Raw genomic sequence first — 19,412 nt, forward strand, 5'->3', positions numbered from 1 at the left:
GATGATCAGTGTGTAAAAAACAGCTCATACTCACTGATCACCGGCCAGCTGCAGCGATCCGCTCTCCTCATCACTGACGACTTCCGTGTGAGGAGAGCCAATTGCCTAGCAACTGGCTCTCTATTTATGTCACAGGATGGCTGTGATTGGACACAGCCATCCTGTGATCAAGAGGGCCAATCACAGAGCCCTCCTGCCGATTGGAGATGCGCTGTGTCCGGGTGACACAAGCGCACCAGATCGAGCCACTGCCCAGGCACGCGTGCGATCCTCCTTCTGAAGGACGTTCCTGAATGTCCACTCAGGAGAAAGCGCCCACCCGGCCCTATACGTACAGTGGCTGGGTGGTAGGTGGCTATAAACTGTAATGCTGCTGTTTTTATAATCGTTTTATTTTAAGGTTGCAATTTATGTAAAAGAAAAGCATACAGCTTATGACGAATACAGCACATTAGGGGGGGACTTTGATCATTAAAACAGCTTATTTACTTCTGGCTTCTTTCCCCTCCTCTTTCCATAATTGGTGTTTATGCTTGCATGGGAATCCCCAGTGCCTTCACAGATGTGCCGCTGATGTCTGCCAGGTTTTGGAAGATGACGGCTCAGGAAAATGGGGTGGGACCACAATAGCAGCGGGCTAAAATTTCTGTTTAAAGTGGAGTTCCACCCATTTTTTTTATGTTTGTCTGTGCTGCATGCCCTAATCTCATAGTGTTCAGAATGGACAATTTTTATTTATTTTGTTGCTTGTAAATACCTTTATTTTGTAGTCCTTCATTACTTCTTCCTCCTTATTAGCCTAGGCCATTAAGTCACAAGGCTATTCGCAAGCGTTTCTAGGATAGGCATCATGTATCCCAGTAGTCCTTGCATATAGCCTATTGCAACTTCCTCTGACACTCCCGTTGCTATGGAAACCTGACTGAAACCTATTACATCGCTTGTGCAGCACTGAGCATGTGCGAGATCTGCAAGGCTGAAATCCAGGAAGTCATACAGTCTGGCTTCATTATGCCCACACTTAAGATGGCCACGGTCTATTTCTAGAATATGAACTAACTAAATGCTCTAACAACCTAACAAAACAGACCGTAGTTTACAGACTAACTTTACTAGACTGCATTAAGCTTGTGTATTACAGGGGTATTTATATTTAAAAAGTGAAATTGTGGGTGGAACTCCCCTTTTAAACTGCTCCCTGAACTTTGAAGGAGGCATGTATAAGTTCCAGTCCCCTGCATCGCTTTATTTCCATGGCACCCTCACACCTCCCTGTTGGCCAGTAGGGCCACCCATCACATTAATGGGGAAGTGTGACTTTTTGAGGCAAGAATTTGCACTAATGGCATATCCCATGATTTGAGGCTCCCAGTGCACTTTGGAAATAAATGGCAGTAGGGTACTGGAGCCTGTTGATGCTAGCCATGGGACATGTTGGCCACTTTAAAGTGAACTCCCACCAATAATACTTTGTACATTTCTTGGTTTCTGGATAGCAGAAATGTTGATGGGCAGCACAGTGCCTGAGTGGTTAGCACTTCCGCCTGACAGCACTAGGGTTGTTGGTTCGAATCCCAACCACGGCACTACCTGCATGGGGTTTGCATGTGCCTGCTTGGGTTTCCTCTGGGTACTCCAGTTTTCTCCCACACTCAAGGATATTCTGGTAGGTTAACCACTTGCTGACGGCCGTACGACTTTGTACGGCCTCAGCGCGGCTCCCAATTTCTAACAGGCCGTCTTTTTACGGCCTCCCCCTTTCGCGTTCCCCGCGCGCGCTCCCGAGCGCGCAGCGGGGAACTGCTGTGCTGGCCGTGTCCCTTGGACACAGCCAGTCACAGATCGCCGTGAACGGCCAATCGGAGCGGCCGTTTCCTAGGCGATCTGTGCGGCCAATGAGAGATGATCTCATATGTTTACATATGAGATCATCTCTCATTCCCGGCTCTCGCAGACAGCGGTGCTGTCAGGGGAGAGAGGAGACGGATCTGTGTCTCTTGTACATAGAGACACAGATCGGTCACCCCCCCCCAGTCACCCCCCTCCCCCACAGTTAGAACACTAATTAGGGTACACATTTAACCCCTTCCTCACCCCCTAGTGTTAACCCCTTCCCTGCCAGTCACATTTATACAGTAATTAGTGCATATTTATAGCACTGATTGCAGTATAAATGTGAATGGCGCCAAAAATGTGTCAAAAGTGTCCGATGTGTCCGCCATAACGTCGCAGTCCCAATAAAAATCGCAGATCGCCGCCATTTCTAGTAAAAAAAAAAGCATTTATACAGTAATTAGTGCATATTTATAGCACTGATTGCAGTATAAATGTGAATGGCGCCAAAAATGTGTCAAAAGTGTCCGATGTGTCCGCCATAACGTCGCAGTCCCAATAAAAATCGCAGATCGCCGCCATTTCTAGTAAAAAAAAAAATGTATACAGTAATTAGTGCATATTTATAGCACTGATTGCAGTATAAATGTGAATGGCGCCAAAAATGTGTCAAAAGTGTCCGATGTGTCCGCCATAACGTCGCAGTCCCAATAAAAATCGCAGATCGCCGCCATTTCTAGTAAAAAAAAAAAATAATAATAATTCTGTCCCTTATTTTGTAGGCGCTATAACTTTTGCGCAAACCAGTCGCTTATTGCGATTTTTTTTTTTTTTTTTACTAAAAATATGTAGAATACGTATCGGCCTAGACTGAGGATAAAAAAAAAAACGTAAAAAAAAAAATTGAGCTATTTATTATAGCAACAAAGTAAAAATATTTTATTTTTTTTCAAAATTGTCGCTCTATTTTTGTTTATAGCGCAAAAAATAAAAACCGCAGAGGTGATCAAATACCACCAAAAGAAAGCTCTATTTGTGGGGAAAAAAGGACGTTAATTTTGTTTGGGAGCCACGTCGCACGACCGCGCAATTGTCAGTTAAAGCGACGCAGTGCCGAATCGCAAAAAGTCCTCTGGTCAGGAAGGGGTTTAAGTGCCCAGTAAGGAAGTGGTTAATTGGCTTCTGTCTAAATTGGCCCTACTGTTTGTATGAATACGAGGTGGGGATCTTAGATTGTAAGCTCCTTGACCGATGTGAATGTATAATACATATGTAAAGCGCTGTGTAAATTGATGGCGCTATACAAGTACCTGAAAATAAATGTTTAACTGAATTTATTTTCCATCGAAATATTTAGGAAAACATGTATTGGGTGTCATTTTTCCATCTAGTCTCTAATAAATTTAAGCAGTTGGTTCATCTACTTTTACTTTGTTATAAGCTTGCTTTTCAAACCTAACCATGTTGATTTGTCTGTGGTGAGAACAGCGGTTTGCTGCATTGTATATCCTTTAGGTTGCTTTCACACGGAGGCGCTTTGCAGGCGCTATAGACCTAAAAATAGTGCCTGCAAAGCACCGTGAAAGAGCCTCTCCTTTGCAGTGCGCTGACAGGACGGTAAGAAAAGTCCTGCTGGCTGCATCTTTGCAGCGCTCTAGGAGCTTTCACACATGCCAGACTTCCTGTCACAAGACCCTCTGTTTTTACCCTGCTTCTCAGATGTTGACTTTAACAGCATGGCTGTTTAAAACCCAGATTCTAAAGGAGAGGGTATTACTGACACAGGCATTTGTGACTTTATTTTTTTGGGGTGACTTTTCTTTTAATTGTAAGGTGCCCTTTCTTGGGTTACATGTAGACAAGCTGGTTTTAAGACCTAGTCTTTTTCCTCCCCAGGGTGGTCTTTTCCTTTCACCTCAGTGAATGTCGTCCTACCCTATGCCCTGCCAAGGAGATTTCACTCCACTTCTGGATATGGTCAGAACAGTTATGGTCTCTTTAGCTACAGGATATTCCTTTAAATTGGGAGTAAACTCTCATGCATGAATTCTACCTTTAGGTAAGCCTATAATGAGGCTTACCTATAGGTACTGTAAATATCTCCTAAACATGCACACTTTAGGAGATATTTACTTTAGATGCAGCCGGTGACGTCACTGATGCATGCGCTCTGAAGGAGCCTTCAGAGTCCTGAGCCGTAAACAGCAGCTCCCGCATTTGTGGGCATGATGTCATCGCAGCCAATCACACAGCCCGATTCCGTGAACCCGTAAGGTAGACTGGGTAAATATGGAATCGCCTTCGGTGACAGCTGGAGTGCTTCGTTCTAAGGTGAGCTTCACATAATGTGCCTTGCATATTTTTTTTTTAAAAAAAGACAGTTTACTACTGCTTTAATAAGGAACAGCCTGCTTTTACTTGCACAATTGTAAAGTGGCTCCAGGTAGCTAATTTCCAGGGCTTATGCCCTCAAGAACTCGGTTTCTCGCTTCCCTAGAAGTGTCCACCAGATCTGTCTGTTTCTTGGCACTTACAGCCTCAAGCAACCATTTGGCAAGTTTGTAGGACCACCACCTGGTCTTCTGCTCATACTTTATCAACGGTGTCCTGGGTGGCTCTTCAGGCCCCTGATGATCGACATTGGCCGCAAGGTGCTTCAAACAGTTAACTGTTTTTATTTTTGGGTCTATTGGCCTTGGTTTTGTTGTTACCCACCCCTCAGTTTGTGTGCAAACGTCCCGTGGTCTATGGACTTCCTGTCCTGTACGATTAAGATAATGGGAAATTTGACTTATTAATTTCCATACTTTGGAGTACAGTGTGAGGATACAGATCCCTCCCCTTTATCTTCTGTTTCTCCTTATTGCTTGCCAAAAACTTGGGTCATTGGCTCTGGGAAAAGATGGCACATTTTCATTATTTTTGTGGGTTTCATTAACTTTGTATTGACACCCGCAGCGGTTTTCAGAGGGCAGGGTTAACTGCCTGGGAGGGAGATGCAATACGAGTAGCAGCACTGGAATTGTGCTGGTTCCCGCATTGCTATAGTGCGAACCTAGGCTAAGTGTTTGAAGGAAGTGTCAATGGACCCTTAATGTTTCTTCTTGTAATATATTCAGTTCTGTGTATCGTGAATTTTCTTATATTGAATTATACTGGTTTTTGGTAATTTTTTTTTTTCTTTTACTTTTTTTTTTTTCGTTTTATGGGTTATATGGGTTATATTTTTCATATTTATTAACAAACTCTTTCGTTTAAAAATAAATACACAGGTATTTTATCTTGCTCTGTTTGGAGAGCATGCTGGACTTGCTAATGAGAGCCCAGCTCTAGCTCTGCACTGGATTTCTCCTACAAATAGTAAATCCAGAAGAGCGCACTCCCCTACTAAGAGGGTTAGAAGTGTGAGTACATGTAATCCAGTACACTCCTAACAGCTGACTCATTCAGAATGATAGGTGCTGAAGTGACAAAGGGACAGATGACGCCTTTGTGTGCAGTAGCAATGGATAAACAAAAACATTACCTGCACTCCAGGAGTATTTAGATAAAAGGGATATGAACGGTCATAGACTTGTAGTGAGTGTATGGGCCTCAAATAAGTTTTTTTAATAGTTAAAGCGGTTGTAAACCCGCATCAAAATGTTTTATTTTTTTTCTCCTGCAAGGCAAAAGTCATAATGAGCTAATATGCACCGCATATTGGCTCATTATGAAATACTTACCTCGGAACTAGGTGTGTAGCACTTACCTGGTCCACACCGAGCGAGATATCAAGGTCTGGCGGCTGCCGGTCCTTTCGCCGTAGATCCCCCCTGCGCATGCGCCGCTGCAATCAGCGGCGCATTGCGAAGGGAATATCTCCTAAACCGTGCAGGTTTAGGAGATATTCTCCTTACCTACAGGTAAGCCTTGTTATAGGCTTACCTGTAGGTAAAAGTAAAAAAAAGTGCGTTTACAACCACTTTAAGTAGTCCGAAGCCTACATCCAAATATACTGGCAGTTAGGAATTTTTTTTTTTTTTTTTAATGGTTTACAGGTTCTAAGATTCTGTTTTCATGTTTTGTACAGAAGAAAAAAGCAGGACTTTTTTTACTTTTCTCTGTTTGCATAGTTTGCTGGGCTTACTAATGATAGCCCATCTCTATCTCTGCACTGGACTGCTCCTACACGTAGTAAATCTAGATGAGCACCTGCCTGTACTAAGGATTAAAAGTGTTTCCCTTCTGGCTTTTTCAGCTGTGTGTGTGTGTGTGTGTGTGTGTGTGTGTGTGTGTGTGTGTGTGTGTGTGATTCTGCTGTGCAGGTTGCAAGCTTGCAGCACAAGCTTTACTGAGAATAGTAGCCAACCAGCTTTGACACTAGCTGTGTAGATCCCTCCTGCTGGATGAAATTATTTGATATAAAATAAAATAAATTTCCTTTATGCATGACCAAAAAAAAAAAAGCGAAAGTAAGATAAGAAATTGTGTTGAATATAATGATGAGAAACGTGCTAAATGCACTACATTCATTTTAGAATGTAGTCAAACTAGGAGGCAGCTTTTTTTGTGATGAAACGAGACTTAATACATACATACTACTGTGAAATGTTGAGTTTCTCAGATAATGTTTGGCCAATATGTGATCTCTTGTATTTTGCAGGTTGTAAGTTCGACAAACGGTGAGCTGAATACAGATGATCCCACAGCCGGACACTCAAATGCACCCATCACTGCCCCAGCAGAAGTTGAAGTTCTAGATGAAACAAAGTACGTTTCGCATCTGTTTAGTCATGCTGTCAAAACTTTCCATCTTTGACTGTTTTTCCATTGCATTAATATTTAGGTAGAGTGCTGAAGTTGTTTTTAACTATGGAACATCTGTCCAAGTAAAAAAAACTCTTTCTGCGTATAGCACTGATTGGGGCCTAGGAGAATCTGAGCTAGGGGAAAGGACTGATTTGCTGCTATTAGTTTATAGTGTGCTGCTATGGTGCACTTTAAATAAGGTTTGCAATTTAGCGGGAGAAAATGACTTTCTTATAGCGCACTTTTCAGCTAGAACAGTCTTTGGTTGTGGTGGAGCAGGGCTGTGCTCTTTCTCCTGCCAAATTTATGGAAAGTTCTTCGGTCACAGAAACTGGAGGGCACATAATAGTTTGTGTCTTGTGTCCTCTAGGGGATTCTCCATGAAAATATCAGAGCTCCCACGCCAATGTCCGACACAATTTCAGTTGCAGTCACTGTCTCACTCTATCCTAGCTATGATGGCCAATGTCCTTGTCATATTTCTGCACACCAGAGAGGAAGCAGGAGGAGACTGAACCCTGCCTACACTTTATGTAGAAGGGATAAGTCTGTTTTTGGTGACGGTGCTCTTTTGTTTTAGATGCTGTCATTTTGCCCATTTAGTTCAGTGACAGTGTCTGCTCATAGCCTATTCAACAGGCCTGTATGTTTGCCCAACCATGTTTCCCTCACACCTTCAACTGCAGCATCCCCACCTGTCTAAGCTCAGGAGATGATTGATGATCGAGATTAGACAGGGGGATTATATGAAAGTTTTGTGGATTGTGATTGGCCTTACCTGGAACCCCTACCACTCTATCATCACCTGGACTTATTTAAAAAAAAAAATGGTCTTTTAGAACATTAAAAGAAAAGTACAGCCAAAGCTTGTTTGGCTGTACTTCTCCTATGGATCACAGGAGTCCAGTTAGTTTTGCACTCCTCTGACTCGTTTTTGGCAGAGAGTGGGCTGAAGTACGTCCAGGCTCGGGCATCATCACGACAATGGAGACAGGATCCGCCTAGCTCTCTGGACCGGCAACTGGCTCAGCCTCTCAGCGAGCCGCTGAGAGCCTGAGTCAGCTGCTCCTGTCCCCTCCACAGCCCAGCGATGTTCGATCGCTCGCTTCTCAGTGTTGGAGGTGCCAGGGGACAGACGCAGCATTGGACTGATGATGTATCCACCTAGGTAAGTATGGATCCAAAAAAAAATACATACTTTTCTTTTAAGATTTAATCCAATATGCTGTTCAGAAAGTGAGTTTTATTGCAGCAAACCATTTCAATCAGGAATAAAGAATCGCCCAGGTCTTTTATTGTCAATTCTTAGATGTATTGGCTCCTTTAACTTTCTCAGTTAGGCACTTTTCCTTAATTTTCACCTGGTGATCCGGCCAGTAAGTTTATTTACTTTTTTATTTTATTTTATCTTTTACATCTGTGATAACTATGCATTATTGCCCTGAGAATACATCTAGACCCTAAAACATTAGAAATATTTTCTATAAGCTGAGATCCAACATTTTATGTTGTGTATATTTGCACAACTGTTTATCAAGCCTTCATTTTCAGTAAACGGTACATTAAAATAAAATTTAAAGTAGAACTATAGAAAAAAATGTGTTTTCATTTTAGATAGTTGGGGAGGGATATAACTCTTGTCAGATTTTTTTTTTTTTTAAGAAATCCCTGCAAATAAAGGCAATTTCTTGGTGCCCCCAAAGTCGCCAGAACTAGTGTCCCCTCTTCTAGTTTTCTGGGGATAAACACCTATTTGAGATTTTCTTTTATTTTGATTTTAAATGATAGGGCTAAACAGGACAAAAACAAGAGGGGGTAAATCTACCTAAGGGGGACACTGACAGCAGTAAAAATTGGACAGGGGTTCTGTTCCCTCTCCACTTTTGCCTTTAGTTATACTTAAAGGGTCACTAAAGGAATTTTTTTTTTTAGCTAAATAGCTTCCTTTACCTTGCTGCAGTCCTGGTTTCATGTGCTCATTGTTCGTTTTTGCTTTCATGTTGCTGTAAATCTTCTCTGTTCTGGACACTTCCTGGTTGCCTTTTTCCTGATAACCACAGTACTGGGAGATTTCTCACGGTGGTCACTAATCAAGGAGCTGTGTGTAAAACGAAACTGGATTGGTGCTGAGGAGTTTTAGACAAAGTATCACTGCTCTCTATTGGCTGACTGCCCTCTAGTGGCTCTCTGTACATCAGAGAACCAGCAAACAACAGCAAAAACGAAACTACACTGCAGGCACATTATATGATTGTTTTTTATCTATTTTTAATCATTTTTAAAAGGAATCAGTTAACTATTATGTCTCTATGCCCTGTAAACAGTCATTTCAGCTAAAAAAATGTTTTCCTTTAGTGACCCTTTAATGCACACACACACAATATAATATCTACTTTATTTTGTAAGTTATAAAAGATTGTGTTGAGTAAATAGAAACAAACATGCAAGCTCAAGTAGTGCGCTTGTTATAACCCTATCTTTGATGTGATGCATGTCATTGGCCAAGAGAAGGATTAACCATATCTATGTAGGTACACATATTCCATAGGCAGTGACAATAATTGAACATCAAGATATTAGCGGTTTATCGATTTTTAAATTTAGGGTTTTTTAATGGTGCAGTTAATGAGACGCTAGAGTATTTATGAAACATTTGTCGCTTTCGTGCATGCTGAACAAAATGTGGCACTAATTATTGTAAGAGATTAATGTTCGTATCGTCAGCGCCATCTGATGGTCAAAATGTGGTATTGTTTTCTCATTAAGGTGTTTCAGGAAACTATACCACATTTTGGCCACAAGATAGAGCTGAATATACAGGCATTACTCTCTAACAAAAATTAAAGTTGCCATTTATTCAGCAAATGTGTCTAAAATTCGTGCAAATTATAATTTATAACTAGGAATCCTCATTCCCCCAAATGCTGCCATCGTTATTTTAAACTGATCATGAGAGAGAATAGATCATTTCCAAACTAGCCAGAAGGCTTTTTGGCTGGCAGCAGGCCCAAAATACGTCTTTTGCAGGCAGTGGCATCCAGACGACTGTTAGAAACATTATTTGCTTTAGTGTTGTGTTATCGATTCTAGTTCCTATGGTTTGCTAAAGCTGTGTATTTAGATTTCATCGCATTTAAAAATATTGAAGACATGCACAGACTAAACAGATGGGTAGGTATTCATTATGATTTAGTTATGTAAATGTTTTACAAAAAATATAATGTGCAAGTATGCTTTTTGAATGTCTTAAGTTTGTTTCTTTTTGTTTTGATTGAAGAGCATTTCAAACTTTAGACAGCAACATACACAAATCTATGAAGTGCAGGTGTTATGTGGCTCTTTGTCTGATTTTTCTCCTTTCTCCCTTGTGTTCTCCCCTTGCATAGCTGCCAGAAAGTGTTGAACATGTGGTGAGTTGTCCATATGCAGAGGCAGGCAGAACCAGCTCTGTCACTATAACAGCCATAACCGGCTTATTTGGGTTGTTTCTAATATGGTGCCCTTGTAATTGTAATATTCATTCCAACTTTTTGTAGAAATCAGCAGTATTTAGAACACACCTTTTGTGTACATGCATTGAGCTGTTTTGCCTGCCACAGTTTGTGTTTGTGTCGGTGGATTAGATTTGTGTGCACATATGCCTGCTGTTACACTCAGTTTGTTTCTATTACACCTTTATTTTATTCTGCTCTTTTTGATCTGCCACATAAGTTAATATCTAGCTCAAACGTTTGTTTTTGCACGTGACAGTTATGTGTAGATTACATTTCATGCAGACAGTGACATCACTGGCGCATGCGCTCTTAAACGGCCACGGGTGCTGTGAATGGCGGCTCCCGCTCGAGAGTGACGTTATCGCAGCTCCGGCCACTCACAGTGCCCGAGGCCACAAACCTGGAAGTAACTCCAGGAAGAGATATCTGCCGTCTCAGCGATGTGCGGGTGCCGCTGGAAGGCTTCATTCTAAGGTAAGTATTTAATAATGAGCTCGTATGCGATGCATACAAGCACATTATGCCTTTTTGTCTCCAACGTTTATTTTTTTTTAAATTTACAACCTCTTTAAGATGCCATAGCAATCTTTCAGACATGTAGAGTGTTTTTTTTTTTTCATAGCAGGGCCAAAGCATGACACCATGAGCCACTTACCAGAGTAGAACTGCTTTGTGATATTGCTTTCAACCACCTCCTGTATGTGCCTGACATTTCTCATACATGTAAAAATCTTAATTTTTCGGCAGAAAATGTATTTAGAACCCCCAAACACATTTTTTAATATATGTTTATATTAAGAAGAGGCCCTGGAGAATAAAACTGTTGTTGCAATTTATGTGTCACAATATTTACCCAGTTTCATCAAACAAAATTTCAGGAAAAAATGCACTTTAATTTTAATTAAACACAATATACGGTAATACCCAATTCTTTGGTAAAATTTTAAAGATGATGTGCCAAGTAAATGGATATCGAAAATCTGGCACTTTAAAATTGCATATGCCTATGGAATAGCAACAAACTACAGTACCTAAAACATTCTCCACAGGCGATGCTTTAAAAGCCTTTAAATATTAGCATTTTAGCGTTATGCAGGTCGTCTGACCCTAGAATTATTTTTCTCAATCTGATGTTCGTGACAATACCTCACTTGTTGTGTGAACACTGATCTGTGCACAGGACCTACGTGCATGTTCAACTTTGCGTGAACACAGGAGAATGGTGGCAATTTAACATTTTTTTAACACTGTACCTTAGTTTTTTTTATGTAAATGAACTTTATTGCTATCACAAGGGATAAACGGCATCCCTTGTGATCGATCGGGTGGTGACAGGTCCTCTTTAAAGCGAGATGTGGGGTCTGTTATACCCAATATTTTTCATCTGGTCCCTGAAACATCTGATCAAACATAGATCAGCTTTGTCAGACCGGAATCAGAAGCGACAAAACCCTTGTTGGTTATGGTTTCTGATGGCACAGAGAAGCAGAAACAACCAAACTTGTTCCTTGTGTAGTTTATCCAATGCAACTGGTCGCATTGGTACTGGGTTCCCTTGTGGATCGCAAGAACCCGGAAAAGTCAACTGGTTTCCTTTTCCGGGTTCCTGCTGCCTCTTCACGTGTTCGGACAGCTGTATAAACACTCAGATCACTTTTACATGAAAGCCTGATTTTAAAAATGTGGACGGGAAGTGATTAAATGCTTACATTGAGAAACATTTCATGAAAAAAACACACAATAGTTTGTTTTTACTTGAAACCTCTTTCTCATACTGTTCTGGCGGAGGTAGGGGCAAATATCTCCAGCAAGTACATAGACGGCAATAAAAGCTTGTATTGGGTTTAAACCTTCTCTTTATCTAAACGTCTTGGGATTTTAATGCCAGAGTTGCTAATACCACTGCCCTCTTCACACATTACTTAGATTTGGAATATAAATTCTATTCTGAGGGCAGTGAAACCAGAAACAGTATTTCTATATTATGTGCTCGTCCCATTACTTTTAAAATGAATGTCTACTGGGCACACAATTACTTAATACTAGTACACAATATATTAATGAACCTTTATCTCCCCTTGTCTGCTTTTTCCAAAATGTAACCCTGAAAATCAGAACAGCGACTTATCCTTTATTAGACTGATATTCTAATGGAGACTAACTTTGTAACGCCCTAAAGTCGGCCATATATGGATTAAGAATTCTGGTTCAACATGGACTAGACGAAGTTTGATCTGTGTATGGGCAGGAGGTTGTACAAAAGTCGATCCACCAATCAATTTCTTTACAACCTCATGTCAGATATTTTTCTGCTCGATCAGCGTCCCCGGCTATAGCTGGCAGCGCTGACGAGTGTATTCTGACGTCAGGAAGTATGTGGACCGTAAACACTGGATGAATTGTAGAAAAAAAAAACTCTTCTATGGGTTTCCTTAGGTAATAGCATTTCCTTTTTGTCTGTTAAACACACACACACACACACACACACACACAAATATACAGATTTAAAAATTTTCCCAGAAAGCTTTAAAATTTTAATGCAAATCTGTCTACAGAGAAAAAAAAATCACCCTTGCACACTATTGGGCATGCTTCTTAACTCTTATGATCAGCCCTAAGGCTTGGTGATTAGCCATTAAGAGGGACACTGCATAGTCAGAGGTGAGGGGAGTGTCACATGTTCTTGTACATATGAAAGTTCTAGGATATTGAATCTGGTGGTACTGGTAATGGGGCTGTGAGAAATGGCACTGTTGGTAACAAAGTAGAACACAGTGTGAGGATGTTTATGTATATGGATGGAAATTTGTTTACTGCCAAAAGAATTGACCAAAGGTGCAAGTCCTGTGCCTGAAACTGAAACATATATTAAGTTGCATCAAAGCATAGTTATATTCATGTACTCCTTTTCTAAACGTTAAGAGCTATAGACTTTGAAAGCAAAAAAAAAGGCTCTCCCGTGAGAACTGAGTGATCAAACACTGCTGATCACTTGGTTCTCCCCCTCCGCTCTGAAGCAGAGAGCCATGACTGCCAGTCAGCAGCCCTCTGGTCTCCCCTCCAAGCTCTTACTGGAGCACTGGGCTGTGAAGGGGATGGGAAGGGTGCGCTCTCGGCTGAGGCAGGTGCCGGTTTTGGGTGGATCCCGACAATATGAGTTGGGATCTTTTCAGAGCCTGGTCTGGCTCTGTGACTTCAGCCAATGGGGCTTCAGTCCACTGTCGGCTGCAAATGAGTCACAGGAGAGCAGAATGAAAGATAAAAAATTCTTTGGCCATTCTTCTCCTTTCATTTGTTGATTTAGTAACTTTAGATCCTGCCGCTTAATTTTCACATTACAGTTGATATTTTTTTTGGTAACTTCCCACTGTACCATAAAGGCAAACCTCTGCCATCAAAAACACCCCAAATCTAAGTGTGTGCATAAAATAAATATTAAAGCTGCTGTAAATAAAGTCAAAACATAATTTAACACTTGAATTTCTCTTATGATATGCCAGTAAAAACCATTGTGCAATACAAAAATAATAATATCCTTTGATGTCGGGTCTAAAGCTGGCCATAAACAGGTTTTAATTGTTTTTCCATTCACACAAATGCAGTTGATGCCTCCCTGCCCAGGACAATTCCGACAGCGGCACCTGCCTTCAAAAGTGAGCCCCCGTTATCTCCCTCACAGTGACCATTCCACTTTCTGGTGCTCCCACTATGCTCTCCATAAAATACACTCAATAGATCTGCTGGACGTAAGATTATCAGGGTTATAACGCGGTCTAAAGGCCTCCCATTTAAAACCCCACAGTGCTTTAGACGGGGCTTCTGCTTTTTTGTAGCTCCAATCCTCAATGAATCATCAGATGTTTGCCCACAAAAACAATAAATTCTCATAGCATATTACTATTGAAATTGAACAGTTAAACAAAAAAAAAAAACACACAATGTGCTTACATTAACAAAAATACTCAAAGCACCATGGTGATCAACATTAGAAGAAAAGTACTACTTTCTCATCTAACGTGACCAGCACTCTTTTTGCATTAGGAATTTACATCATAAATGGACACATGATGTGAATTTTTTTTATTTTTTTTGTTTTTACTTACATATTTGTACCAGCTTTAATTGAGGCTATAACTCAGTTTTTACTTGCATATTAAGTTGAGATTTTCAAGCACTGTTAGATGTTTATTGAATATGTTAGAATAGGTTACAAAAAAGTATAAGGTACAGAACTGTGACATCTCAAAAACACAAGTAGGTACCGAGAGAAAAAGACTCGGACACAAGTAGGTAAAAGAGGCACCTTTTATAACCACAATATGATCAAATAGGCACATGTAAAGTACCACGATACATAACCTCACTCTTCTCAGTAAACAAAATAATAAAAAAATTAAACTGTTTTAGTGTAGATTGCTTGACTATAAATCAAAATTTTAAGCAAATTCTTGCACCTTTGCACTGGTAATATAAGGGAAATATACTTGTAATCTATAGGTGCCATACATTATGAATAATTTGTGTAATCAATATTAACATGTGTAGCAGATCAGAAATCTTTCTAGTCACTTCCTTTTGTCCTAATCAAAAGCAATGCTCTCAACTTTTACTATGTTTTAGATCACTTATTCTTGTCCTATATTATATATAAGAAAATTGTGGCTTTCGTATGTCATCTTTGATTGCAGCCGCCATGATTTATCAATTGGCATTTATACAAACTTGGCTTTTTTTTCCCCTCAAAGGGGACAGCCTGTGTTTGTGATTTGTTTTTTTTTCTGATTCTCTTAAAGAATAAAAATTGACCAAATGTGATTTTGCAATATTTGATGGTTTTCAGCAGTCACTTCATTTGTGGATTATTTGGCCTGTAAGTTGAGAGAGCTGCTAAGAATGATCACTTCTTCACTTCACAGCATATTCCATTTGTTGTTTTCACTGGTCACATGTGTGTTAAAGTCCACAATATTTCATTACACTTAAGATCTTTGTCTGAAACAATGCCATTATTATCAGAGCAGGCCACACTTGTAAAAGACATTTCCATATGAAGATGCACTAAATCCAGGAGCTAGATGCTTTAGTTCAATAGTTTACCAAATTGCATAGCTATTTAAGAAGTTAAACCCTTAGCAGTTCAAATGTGTTTTATCTTTTGAAATTATAACCGGGTTTGAAAATTGCACAGCATAAAATGTAATGGGAAAAACGCTTATGTCAGTCCAGTAACTTTAAAGTTCGCACAGATTTGTTTTCCTTCATCTTTGAAGCTAAACGTGTGAGCTGGTCTAATTTTTAAATGATGGTTCTTAGTAGGCCTAGCAGTCATAACGATCTTCTAAGACCATTTTCTACACCCATTTAAAAAACCTGCAATTAACAATCGCCTACTTAATTTCAGTTGCAAGTACATTCATAAAGTTTTTTTTTTTTTACGCAATATGCCTCTTGTAAACATTTAAAGAGCAAGTAAAGTCTTCCTTTTTATTTGTACCTACAGGTAAGCCTATAATAAGGCTTACCTGTAGGTACTTTAACTATCTCCTAAACTTGCATAGTTTAGGAGATTTTTACTATATACGCATGCGCTGTGAATAAATGGCCACCTGTGCTGTTTATTTAGGACCCTGTGCCGTGACCGGCAGCTCCGGCGCGTGATGTCATCATGGCTCACAGTGCAGGAGCCCACAAACCCGGAAGAAACACTGGAGAAAATGTCAGCTATTTTTAGCAGTGTGCGGGCGCCGCTGAGAGATTCGTTCTAAGTCAAGTATTTCATAATGAGTAAGTATGCGATGCATACTAGCTTATTATGCCTTTGTCTTAGACAGGTTTTTTTCTTTGTTTGACAGGGTTTACAACCTCTTTAATTACTAAGACCATAATGAAGGGGACCTTATTGAGGATTTATTATGTGTGCCCCTATTTATTCTATTAAAAGTCATCATGTAATTGTATAAAGTTTACTAAAAGTTGAAAGACTTTTTTTTTTCTCATACAGAAAAGAGAAGTTATTAATCTTTATAGGATAAGTTCACCTTTTCAAATAATGGTTAAATGCACATATTTCTGCAGGTAAAATAGTGCATTTTTTTAGGAGCCTGCAGAGCACCCAAGATCAGCAGTTAACTGGTACAATTTCAGGCTGTTAATACATCTGTCTTCCCGTACCTCCCACATGGGCAGACAGTTACTGAGGGAAGAAAGAATCAAACTACAAGAGTGCTCATCAGTGCCCTTGTAGTTCATAGTGAACTACAAGTCTCATCTTCCACTGCGGTGGGTGACTTGTAGTTCATTCACTCACAGATCACTGAATGTATGACCCAGCTATGTGGGTGAAGCCCTGCACAGATGCACTGATTTTTAATTGTGACAGTGGGTGCAGGGAGTAGATGTACTGCCTGCTTTCACAAGAAGGGGGGGGGAGTGCCAGCAGGTGCTCTTTAGTAACATGTTACACCCTAAATACAGGTAAAAAAGGAAGGAGTCGCGCTAAATGATTGAAAATAAATAATAATGTGAAGTGAACACAGTGATTATACAATGCAAATCTACAAAGAATGAACTGATAATCTCATACCAGCTCAAACGTATAAATAGTCCATAATGTGAATAAATAAAAGAAAAATAAGCCAAAGTGAACTGAAGAAAATTTTAACACAGTCCCAAATAATTGTTGAAAATATATATCCCGAAAGTGTCCAAAAGAATCCACAAATGTTGTGATGAATAGTAGACAAGAGACCTCCACCAACGGGTAACACTGACTCTTACCAGAAATCAGTCAATAAACAGCATGAACGATATCCAATCTCCACTAAGGAACAGGTTAAAATTTTCATCCACTAAACCACCACGATAGACAGTAATCCTCTCTAATGGCAGCCCAATACAATACTTCAGAAGTCAGACCCTTCCTCTTCCTCCTCACATCTCCTCTGACCAGTCCTAAATACAGGTGTAATGTGTTACTAAAGATTTTAATTATGATCAAGCAGAAAAGCCAATATTAAGCAAAGGGTTCAAAATATGTATATGCTTCCAAGGAACCCCTTCAGTTTTTTGGACTTAAGATATCTGCAGGAGCTTTACCAGTGCTTCCATTCTAATCCCCAATCATGCATTCCTTTTCATGAATGGATTGAGCCTGCTCAATGGTGATTTCAGTAGTGCATTAAAATATTTGTGGTTGAGAGCCCTTATGAGAACCTGACCAACCTCTTATGTTTCACCTCAAAAGAAGATATTTCTTTGGTCTAAGATTTGTTTTATTCCGAGCTCAAATGTGGAGTGTTCAGATGGTACACATTTCTCAGATTGAGAAGCTTTAGTTTAGATCAGGGGTCTCTAAACTATGGCCCTCCAGTTGTTCAGGAACTACAATTCCCATCATGCCTAGTCATGTCTGAATGTCAGTTTTACAATGCCTCATGGGACATGTCGTTTTGAAACAGCTGGAGGGCCTTAGTTTTAAGATCCTTGATTTAGATTACTTTTTTTTTCTTTTTTTTTCTTCACACTTCCATTTAGATTGTTTTTGTTGTTCATTGCATAAATAAAGTGCATGTGTGAATCTGAATCAGTTTGTAGCTTTCACTCAATTGTGTATGCTAAAGAACATGTATGTGATGCATGACCAGTCCTATTAATATAAAAGCCATTGTCTTGTTCTCAAAGCTATTTTTCTTCAATATCCAACATTAATTTCCATTCTTTTTTTTTATAGGTGCTGTTGCTTTTTCAAGAGGAGGAAAAGGAAAACTATTCAGCGCCACAAATGACTCTGGAAAAGGGCAGACCATGGGGAATTACTCACTTGTTCATCTGCTGTCCTGTGATAACACAAAAACATCATCTCCACAATGACCATGTTTCGTTATTTTCTTACCCCCTTTTACAGCATCATGTTCCCATGCTTCTGTCTTACAACCATTTTATGATTTCCAAACTCTAGAAGCTTTAAAGTTTTGTCAAAATAGAATTCTTTACAGTAAATGGACCAATTGTGTGGTACAGACATAAGTTGCTGTTTTCAGCCAAATGCAGTTTTACCACCACTGGAAACTGCTAGCTGTTCATAGATGGATAAGTCGTCAACAAGCTTTTTCACGTGCAAACAGTGGCTAAGGATTGTCTGCTAAAGCTTTAAAATAACACACTAAAAGCCTTCCCTTTGGAGATTTGCAGTTCAATATTGGCCAATATTTACAGTATTACTGAAATGGTACTGTGTTAATCAGTAGTTAGCCTTGCCTTTCTCTCTCATTGTTTAAAAGGTACAACCACTGCCCAGAGGTACACAGGACGAACCTGTCTGGACGTGACTGGGGATAATGTACAAATGCAGTCAGACACAGACTCCTAAGCAGTAAATGTAATAGTTCTTTATGTTGTACCTCTCGCAGTGATGGAGAGAACTAGAAACAACAAGGACTGTAGTCCCGAATGTACATGATGTAATTTGTGCTTCTTGGTAATGTGTTTTGGTAACACATAAAAACAACCACACTTAAATATTATTCAACTGATGTAAGTTAACACTACATGAAGGAGTCGGAGGTTAGGAATTACTAAAATAAGCATATGGTAGCTGGAAGGCACTTTGCATACTGCTTGATGCAGAAAAGCATATTACTCCGTTCATTAGAACATTTTAAATCTGTCATGTGATAGGTGTATAAAACCATTTAACTCTTCAGCACGAAGCAGCTGAGTTGATGGGTGCTTCACTTGTCGTGTGTTTGCCTGCAGTTAGCTGATGCTTTCAGAATTGTTCTCAACCCAACTTTGTAGTAGAGCATGGTGGAAAGCATTGGCTGAACACTTCTTCCCCATTATTTTCTTCTGGTTTCAGAGAAGTGTCTGCTTTTTTTTTTTTTGGGTGGGGCGGAGTGATTTCTCAGTAACAAATTTGAGGTTTATCCATGACATCAACTTCAAAGTCGAGCAGTAATGTTCTGATCCAGAACCTTGTAGCTTCTTAGCAGTGAAGCCACGATATTTGTCTTTATTGCATTTAACTGCATTAGGCCTGCATTTTCCTTTTTTATTTTTATTTTTTGTTTTCTCTTAAGGGAACTGGCTAGAACAAATTGTTGACCAAACTCTGGTTAATTTATGTCAAAGTATAAATCCAAAAGTCTCCTAGCTCAAACGTTTTTTTTTTTTTTTTCTTTTTTTGTCTATCAGCACACGCTCTATGGCTAACTTATTTATTTTTTAAGTCTGGTTTGTGGTAACATAAATCATTGTTTATTGCAAATAGATAAATGCACATCTTTGAGTTCATTA

General features: G+C 39.7%; 1 protein-coding gene across 8 annotated transcripts in view; it reads left to right on the forward strand.

Annotated features, from left to right (window-relative positions):
* CSNK1G3 (casein kinase 1 gamma 3) overlaps nucleotides 1-18,999 on the forward strand; it is a 149,440-nt gene extending 130,441 nt beyond the window's left edge. For 5 of the 8 annotated variants that reach the window (XM_040344410.1, XM_040344400.1, XM_040344443.1 and 2 more), the window contains 3 exons: nucleotides 6,479-6,585; nucleotides 10,011-10,034; nucleotides 17,848-18,999. In XM_040344410.1, the coding sequence (XP_040200344.1) occupies nucleotides 6,479-6,585; nucleotides 10,011-10,034; nucleotides 17,848-17,902 (186 nt within the window). In that variant the 3' untranslated portion in view covers nucleotides 17,903-18,999. The remainder of the gene's footprint in view (nucleotides 1-6,478; nucleotides 6,586-10,010; nucleotides 10,035-17,847) is intronic. The other 3 variants (XM_040344425.1, XM_040344417.1, XM_040344450.1) reach the window with 1 other exon arrangement.
* Nucleotides 19,000-19,412: the final 413 nt, after the last annotated feature.

The sequence above is a fragment of the Rana temporaria genome, chromosome 1, assembly GCF_905171775.1.
Source record: "Rana temporaria chromosome 1, aRanTem1.1, whole genome shotgun sequence".
NCBI lineage: Eukaryota > Metazoa > Chordata > Amphibia > Anura > Ranidae > Rana > Rana temporaria.